This window comes from Pterocles gutturalis, unplaced genomic scaffold, assembly GCF_000699245.1.
Source record: "Pterocles gutturalis isolate BGI_N339 unplaced genomic scaffold, ASM69924v1 scaffold25758, whole genome shotgun sequence".
In the NCBI taxonomy this organism is placed as follows: domain Eukaryota; kingdom Metazoa; phylum Chordata; class Aves; order Pterocliformes; family Pteroclidae; genus Pterocles; species Pterocles gutturalis.
Window position 1 is genome coordinate 25,720 of NW_010118799.1, and position 9,232 is coordinate 34,951.

The 9,232-nt window shown below is 48.4% G+C and overlaps 1 protein-coding gene across 1 annotated transcript in view; it reads left to right on the plus strand.

Moving 5' to 3' along the window:
- Positions 1-9,232, plus strand: part of KIF19 (kinesin family member 19) — an 18,408-nt gene that overhangs the window by 6,317 nt on the left and 2,859 nt on the right. Inside the window, 11 exon segments of the mRNA XM_010076369.1 lie at positions 80-216; positions 447-572; positions 1,180-1,291; positions 1,294-1,370; positions 2,151-2,303; positions 3,184-3,306; positions 3,964-4,114; positions 5,343-5,517; positions 6,539-6,728; positions 7,153-7,423; positions 7,594-7,715. Of these exon segments, the coding sequence (XP_010074671.1) occupies positions 80-216; positions 447-572; positions 1,180-1,291; positions 1,294-1,370; positions 2,151-2,303; positions 3,184-3,306; positions 3,964-4,114; positions 5,343-5,517; positions 6,539-6,728; positions 7,153-7,423; positions 7,594-7,715 (1,637 nt within the window).

The following is a 9,232-nucleotide window of genomic DNA, read 5'->3' on the forward strand; positions in this document are numbered from 1 at the left end:
GGAAACCAGGCTTTACTGGTTGTGGAAACTTGCTCACATGGAAGTGGGTCTTCGCTACTCTTCTTTGTATCTTTAACAGGTGCAGGAAAAACCTACACAATGCTGGGGACGGACTGTGAACCGGGGATTTACATCCGCACTTTTGATGACCTCTTTAAGGCCCTTGAAGCCACTGCCGAGGAGATGGATTACAGAGTCTCCATGTCCTACCTGGAGGTGAAGTGTTTGCGTTGCCTTGGATCCAGGCTCTGCGGGAGCTCAGCAAGCCGCTGGGAGCAGGTGTAATGGGAATTGGGGTGTCCAAGCCCGTCCATCGCGCGGCACTCCCCTTGGGTTGCACAGTTTGAATCTTCCCTTCTGCCTTTCCACCCCAAAGTAGTACAGGATCAACTCAACTCTCTTTGCAGATCTAAGGCTCTGATGGTAGTCTTGTTTCTTACCCTCAGATCTATAACGAAGTGATCCATGACCTCCTGAACCCATCCTCGGGGTTCTTAGACCTGAGGGAGGACCCCAGAGGCAACATCCAGATAGCAGGAATCACGGAAGTCTCCACTACAAATGCTCAGGAGGTACCTTGGGCTACGGATCACAGCGAAGGGAAAGGGAAGGGGTTTGTGCTTTCATACATCAGGGCTTTAAAATTTCCTGACACTTTCCTATTGCCTGTGCCTTAATAGCAGGGACCTTTTGTAGCAGGACCTTCCTGGACCTGGATTAATGGGATGAATTGTATGGAAAGGGCTGGTCATGGAGCTGTGTGACTGGTAGAAACCAGGATAGAACCCCCAGCTGACCTCTGCTAGCTCTGCTTCCCCAGGGTTCACGCTGCTTTTCTGGAAAGAAAAGAGTGCTTTCATTTGTGTCAACAAACCAGTTGGAGAGGGAGAAGAAATAACAAAACCCCCTTGAGCTACACTGATGGGCACTTCTCCATGTGCCTTGAACATGAGATAAACACACCTCCCAGGAAAGCAGCCCCAAACCCAACAAACACCCACTTCCAAGGTCACAAGCCAAAGGGGGAGATCTGGGGAAAATCAACAGCAAAACCGCTGCTTGCATGAGCGGGACCAGAGTTTGCCTGTGCCCTGGGTGAGGGGGTTGGTCTGCGGGCAACACTGCGCTATGGCTGGGGCAGAGCTGTACATCTCTCCGTGCTTTTCTGCACCATTTTAGATCATGGAGCTGTTAATGAAAGGAAACAAGCACCGCACCCAGGAACCCACCGCAGCCAACAAGATGTCCTCCCGCTCACACGTGGTGCTGCAGGTGACAGTGATGCAGACCAAAGGAAGGGAACCGGCGAGGAAGTACGAATTGGAAAGCTTTTCATGGTTGACTTGGCGGGGTCAGAGAGAGCAGCCCAGGTATGGCTGGAGCTTGGCAGCTTCTGGTGAGACCAGGATGATTCCCTGGCCCGCTGTGCAGGGTCTGTCCTCATCCCTGGGGAAACCAGCACTGGGTGTTCCCCTGCTGCTTTAGAGCAGGAATTTGTACTTGAGGCAGTCAGAAAATAAAAACAAAGTTTGATCATATAGGTAATACCTTTTACTAGGCCAACTAGTATAATTGGAAGAATGTAAACCAGCTTTTGGGTGCAGCCTGTTCTCAGGTCTGAGAAAGCAGCAGTGAATTTCACATCTGAAGAGAAGCTGAGGTCTGTTAGGCAGGGATCAGCTGGGCTGTCGGAGAGAAAGCTGGTACCAGTGCGATAGAGGGATGCTAGTGGGTGGAAAATAAGGCAGCTGGCTCCTATGGGAAGGAGGAAACGCCGGAACTCGGGGAGGTGATTTGAAAGAGAGAGATTTTACATACCCAGTATTTCTGCTGAGACAAGGAATTCTGGAGTGGTGTCGTTATGCATCTTAACTTCTGAAATAATCTTTAGAAGATCATTAATAGCTGTCTCGTAAGAACCAAGGGCAGATCTGAGTCATCTTTTCCAAAAAATGTGCTCCTACATGTATCTCTGTGCCTCAGAGTGGGATTTAATCCCACACTTTCAGGGTGATTTTGCAGAAGGCATTGCCTTGACATCCAAACTTTGACCCCTGTCATGCTGCACAACTTCCCCAGGTGAAACCCCACCATTCTGAAGGGTGTGCTTTGTCTGTCTGTCCCCACTCCCCCCTCTGCCCTCCCAACAGACTCGGAACCGCGGCAAGCGGATGAAGGAAGGAGCCCACATCAACCGCTCACTGCTGGCTTTGGCCAACTGCATCAACGCTTTGAGCAAGAAGCAGGGGAGCCGGGCCCAGTTTGTCAATTTTCGAGACAGCAAACTCACGCGCCTGCTGAAGGTATCGTACACCGTGGGTCGGCAAGGAGCTTGGCGTATCTGCTGCTGGTATCGCTGCCCAAACCTGACAGTGCTTGAGAGGTGATCCGTGAATATCTCTGAGCATTGCCTTTATCCAGCCTGGAATGCTCCTCCAGGATCTTCCACGGACTTTGCAAAGCAACCAGGGCTCGACTGGGATGGTGCTGTCTCTCTGACAAGCATGTCATCTTGTGATCGGTGCAGTTAAGGAAGGACCTCCTATAGGATTAAAGAAATCCTATGGATTTGGGTCATATATCTCTAAGCTTGCAGGTTATTTTTAAATAAACTCAGTGTCTTTTAATGTTTCATCCCGTCTATAAGATTCAGCTGAAATTGGCCAATAAATTTGGATGTTTGTGGGGCAGGAGGGAGACTGCACGTGACTATGTGCTGTTGTAAGTCACTGCACCCTTAGGAAACCAGAAAGGTGGCAGACAGTCTCTCTGCTATGCTCTTTGGTTTATAGATACTTTACAACTTCATTTATGAACCTCACCTCGAGCCTTGGTGCCGAGCTACCACTGTCGCTGCCTGACAGATATGTCTTCTAGAGGATGGTGGGGAGGAGAAAGGCCGGCTTCTGTTGTGAGCAGCACTGAGAAGCTGCCAGCGTATTTGTGGAAATTGTGATTTTCTTGCAAAAATTCTTCCTTTGTAGAAAGGTAATTACTTATTGATTTTGCTGTTGATGGAGAGTAGGCCTAATGAATGGTGTTTTACCATCACTTCCTTCCCTCCTAATTGGGATTCTTCACCAGAATCTTAATGAACCTCAGGGGTACCCAGCCAGGGTGGGTACCACCAAGCAGCAACCCCGTCTTGTCCATACTAACCACAGCAACGTCTCATCCCTCTAGGACTCATTAGGGGGCAACAGCAGGACTGTTATGATTGCACACATCAGCCCGGCCAGTACCTCCTTTGAAGAATCTCGAATGACCTTGATCTATGCCTATCGAGCAAAAAACATCAAGACACAGGTAAATGAGCAAACAGCTCGCAAAGGAGCAGGGGTTAGAGATTGAAAGGTTGGAAAGTGGAAACAAAAGATGTAGTGGATGAAGGGAGAACAAACTTCAGGAGAGGGCAGTGCAGGATAGCATAGAAGCTTGGTGTCAGTGATGGAAGAGAAGAAAAGCAGATGAAGGGAACGATGGAAAGAAAATTGTGTGGGTTGTGGTTGAGAAGAGCAATATGAGGATCAAAGCAAGGGAGCAGAATAATGGAAAGGCAGCGGATGATGTACCTGGTAAGGACCTGGGTGCAGAACATAAGGAATGATGGGTGGAAGATGGGTATTGGAAGGACAATGTATGGGGAATATCCTAGTGGGGATGCTGGGCCTGGAAAAGGAGCTGAGGGACTGCAGAAAGGAGGAATAAAATGGAAAGGCTTGTGGGGTGAAGAAAGATGAACAGTGATCTACAACAGGGATGGTCCTTGACTTTTCTCTGACACTTTTTGGGAATTTCTCTGAATTAGGGAAAACAACTAATCTCCAGTCTCCCCACTCATGACAATGAATTAGTCCCCACCACAGGATTCAGGGCCCCTCCAAACGGAAGCATAGCTTTGTTTGCAGCCATTGTACCAATAACAGGCTCTGGGACAAATGCTCGCATATTCTGGCTCACCAGGTAAAATGTAACCTGCAGAACACCTCCAACCACATCGACCAATATACCAACATCATCGCAGACCTCCACAGGGAGATCGAGCTTCTGAAGGCAAGGGTTGAAAACCAGAAGGAGAAAAGTGCCATCAGCTCCAACATCAGGGATCTGCAAGGTAGAGCCAGGAGCAAGAGCTGTTCTGGGGTGTCTGCAGGGAAGGGAGCTGGGAGAGGATCTGTGTGGGCATGTTCTGGTAGCGCTTGGTGGGGCTCCATGGAGATGTAGCTGGGAGAAGACTGTTCAGCAACGCTTGTAGAGAGGCAGAGTGGAGAACTGAGTCTGATGGGCAGAGGAGGCAGGTAGAATCACAGAATCATAGAATCACAGAATGGTTTGGGTTGGAAGGGACCTTAAAGCCCATTCCCATCCCACCCCCTCCCATGGGCAGGGACACCTCCCACTAGCCCAGGTTGCTCAAAGCCTCATCCAGCCTGGCCTTGAACCCCTCCAGGGATGGGGCATCCACAGCTTCTCTGGGCAACCTGGGCCACTGCCTCACCACCCTCATGGGAAAACACTTCTTCCTAATATCTCATCTAAATCTCCCCTCTTTCAGCTTAAAACTGTTACCCCTCATCGTATTGCTGCACCCCCTGATCAAGAGTCCCTCCCCATCTCTCCTGCAGCCCCCTTTAAGCTCTGGAAGGGAGCCTGTCTCTGATGTGCTGTGTGATGCTGGACAACACATTCAACCTCTCAGCATCTTCCCCAAAATTAAAATTTGTTAAATTTCACAAATTTGCCCCAGCTTTGGCATCAAGTGGTGGCATTTGCTGTGTTTACAGCAAGGTGACCGAGTTTGTGCCTGCGTCACCGCAGGCTCTGAGGCTGTTTCAGGACACAGCGCTCTGGTGTATGGTTCATTGCACTTAATTAAAAAAATAAAATAGGGAGGGGGGCAGGGCGAAGGTTTTAAAACATTGATTGTTCTGCCCTGGGGATTGTTCTTTTTGTCAGTGAATCTGGCAAGGAATGAAATAAAAATAGTCAAGTTCTCTGACAGACAAGACACGAGGTACAATAGACCTCTGCCACCAATACCCAAGGTCATTTCTAGATACCAAGCACAGAAAAATGCTTTTTCTTTGGTGGAAATGTGGAAGAGATGTCCCTGCAATGCGGTACTGCAAAAGCAGTAGCAATAAGATCTATTTATTGCTAGTAATACAGTCATAAGGATATATTGGATTTATTAAGCACATTATTAACTTCAAGAGACTGCAGAATGAAGCAGAGTCCTATAAATGAATGGCTTGTAACACATGGACTGAGTGGCTTGGTCCCAGAGTAGCTTTGGCAGAAGTTTACCTGGTCTAACATCAGATCAGAAATGTCTCCTGCAGCAGAGAGGCCCCAAGGCTCTGAGGCACAGACTGGCCAAGCCATGAACGCCTTGCGGGTGCAGCTGATGGGGGCTTTCAGGGAGCAAATGGAGATGCACCGCAGCCTGATGGAGCTGGAAAACACCAACATTGAGCTGCACATTGATACCTGCAGGCACCTCCTAACAATCACAGAGTGAGTAGCTCCCTTGCTTTCCGCATGATGTGTACATGGACCTCCAAACTCACCATGAGAAATGCCAATATCCCACGGTCCCCCAACAAAAATGACAAAAGGATGACATCAAGTGTAGGTTTGAGTTTTACCTATATGATGACAAAAACTTGGGAAGGTGGTGCTCTGGAAAATGTACCCAAGGATTTAAGGTAGATTAAGTCCATGCAACTCTGAGCCTTAGATGAAGGTGCTATATTTGCAACCGGGGATTTCTGCTATTGAGAAACTCGTGCTTAATCCCTCCTGGTGCTTGTAAGGAGACTGCAGCCTGCACATGGTGCTGCACTGCAGTGCAATTGCCTGGTGTGGCTCCCTAAGGCAACCAGCTACCTCTGTCATAAAGTTTAAGCTCAAGTCTAAAAGTGTATAAATGGTAGATAACTCACTTCTATTTGGACCTTATTCTGGACTTGTGCTTTAATGGAAAAATGGGATGGCAGTGCAGACTGGGATTGTTGGTCCTTCCACGTTCCAGTCACCCTGTCTTTGTGAAGTGTTTTCCATCCAGACGCATTGCATCTGGGCATCATTTCATGTCATAGAAAGCAGCATCATCCCTTTCTTCTGGATAAACTCGAAGTAGGTGCCAGTTCCCTCTCATTATCACTAGTCATCCACTTAATGCCTCTGTAAATTTTATAGTCCCTTAGCATTTGGATCATTTGTAGTTAAAATAGTCTTCAGGACATTAAAGATATTCAACAAGTACCTGTGAATAGGCAACAACTTGTGATGAGGTGGGGAAAAGCACTGTTCTTGCCATGGGAAGATCACATAGGCAGCCTGTTTTATAGACTTCCAAGCAGGAGGAAGCTAATTGTGCTCTTCTGCATGGTTTGCCTAGCTCCAGAGCAGCCTGGACTAATTAGTTCTGCTGCTGTCATGCACGAAGTTGGACAGATACAATGAAGGGCTCTGCATGCATTGTTAGAGTCATGTCACCATGTCCCAGAAGTTCCTTTCTTTTTTTTGCTGGCAGCTGGGAACGAGAGAAGGCTCAGGGTGCACGCAAGTACAACAAGCCAGCAAAGGAGGAGAAAGATGAAAACACAGAGGAGGAAGATGGGGAAGTGGATATCATAGATTCACCTGAACCTCATGAAGTTACAGTGGCAAGAGAGGAGATCAACCTGCTGCTGGCGGAACAGCGCGAGATGGTGGCCCTGAAGGTGAGGGGGTGAAGGTGCCCCTATGGTCACAGCTCTGGCCTCTGCCCAGAGGGTGGTCAGGATGAGGGAAAAATCACCCAATGGGTTTGCCCACCCGTAAGTGAGTTAATTCTTCCCATTTCCCCTTTCAGGGACATTTTGAGGGTTTGTCACTCAGTGGTTGTTCAATATTTTGGTAATCACTTTTGGTGATTATTTTTCTGATAGAAAACATTAATGTTTGTGAGTTCCTCTAGGCAAGGACTGTGCACCTGGATAGATCTGCTGTGACTGAAACCTGGTGACTGCTAGCAGAAAAAGCAAAATAATTTCTGTAGATGTTACTTTAATCTCAGTGTGAAGGACACAACAGAGATTTGCTCAGATGCCTTTGTTATCCCAAGAAGCCAAACTGCCTTGCCAAGCCCCTATCTATCTTTTTCAGACTGAGCTGGAGCAGCGCTTAGCAAAAGCCAAGGAAAAAGCTTCCCAGATGGAGGAGTTGTTCCCCAGACAAATCACCAGCAAGGAGGAGCAGGAGGTGCTACGGCTGCTCTGCAGAGCCCATGAGCTTGAGCTTGGCAACACAGAGCTGCAGGCAAACACACTGTATAAGGAGAATCTCTTGTGCCAGAAGGATTTTGTGATCCAGCAACTGCAGCAGCACATGCTGCTCTGTGAAGACATTATTCAGCAGCAGCAGACGCTGATAAAAGGTAAAGCAGCACCTTTGTTCCTGCTCTGTCATTCTCTCTGAGCTTTCTTTTCTGATGGCAAAGTGCAGAACAATCCACCCAGAAAACCTTGTCTTGATGTTGTGACTCCACAGTTCTCAGCTGTTTCTCCAGGAATGATCTTTAACTCTTCCTCCCCATCTCTGCTCCAGCCCAGAACATTCCTGTCCCGGAGATACTGGCGAGGTTACACCACCTGCACCTCTCTGAGCTGGAGGAGGGGACCCTGAACTGCCTGCTTCTGCTGCATTCAGTGATGTCCAGCATGCTCCGGGTAAGGCAGAGCAGACCCTCATGCTCGAGAACCCACGCTGTCCGATGGTCTTGTGTTATGGCCATTGATTCACACACACCAAAGCCTGGCTGGGTCCTGGTGCCAGTCGAGAGCTGTGCAGAGCTTTGCTTCATGCACACGTTGTCTCTGGAGGTCCTCTCTCCCTCCCTCCTTCCCTTAGACTCAGAGAATTAATATGGCTTTTAGTGCCAGAAAAGGACCCAGGCAGGGCTGTGCATGGGCCAGCGTGTTCATCCTCCCAGTTGCTGTTGTGTTGGATTTGAGAGGGATGACTGTGGCTTGGTGGCAAGCAGAAAAGCAAAGGTGAGATGGCCAAACTTACAACTTTACAAACAACTGCTGAAGGAGACCATCCTCTCTGGAGGCCTCTGCTTGCTGATGGTACAGTTGTTCTTGCACGAAAGACCCAAGGACCTCAAGAAGGGAAAGATGGTCCCTCTGTCTTTGGAAAATCTGTGTGCGTTTTGAAACAGCAAGGGGCTGCCAGGAAATTGCCAGAGTCTTCAGCAGGGAGTCCCACCAGCAGAGTCTCCTGTTTATTATGATTGCCTAGAATGAATGGGACGAGAAGTTGGGTTTCACCTTGAATAATAAACTTCCTCCTAGTCACGTTGTTATACAAGAAATTAAACTACTCTGGCTGCCCTTCCACAGGACGGGGGCAAATAGCAGGTGGCTGGAACTATGGAAGAGCACATGAGGTATCAAGAGTGTTTTTGTGCCAGCAGGATGAGAGCCTGGGATAGAGGAGAGGCTTTACAATGATAAAAGTCTGCTGAGGATCTCATTCTTCCCTCTTCCTGCAGCCCCACAAGAGCCCTTCTCTGGATGTAAGTCAGTGTCTGGATCCTAATAAAGACGAGATCAGAAAGGGTCAGCCTGGGAACACGAAGGATCTTCCCTGGGGGGTGAAGTTGGACATTCCCTCCATCACCCTCGAGTCAGACAGGTAATGTCAATCTTTCTCATTATTAGACTTATTCTCTAAGTCATGGGGACCTGGCAGCTCCTAGCTGAGTCCCCAAAGCCAGGTGACATCAAACTGGAAAAACCTCTAGAAACTGGAATCTGTTAGAGAAGAGTTTCCTGGTATACTGCTCTTGCAGCGTAGCTCTGTTTTAGCAGGAACCTTCTTTGCAGAGAGGGCTGTGGGAGATGTTTGGATTTGCTTCTGTTGACCGGCAAGGATTTAAACCAAGGAGCAAAGGTTGTGAGGGTCAGGGGACAAAATCTCTCTCCTTCCTGAATCTTGGAGTCCTTCCTTCCTGCATTATTACCACATTTACTTGGCTTCTGGCTTTCCCTGCAGCTGGAGAGCTTTCATCCAGACATCTGTCATCTCTCCCTGTTGATAGAGGCCTGTGCTTTCATCTGTTAACCTGTTCTTTTCACAGTGTCAGTTGCAGATCATCTAAAATGACACCCTGTAGGAAGGAGGGGTCTCTGGATACACACCTCAGCCCAACTTCCTCTGTTTTGCCGAAAAGCCCAGTTCA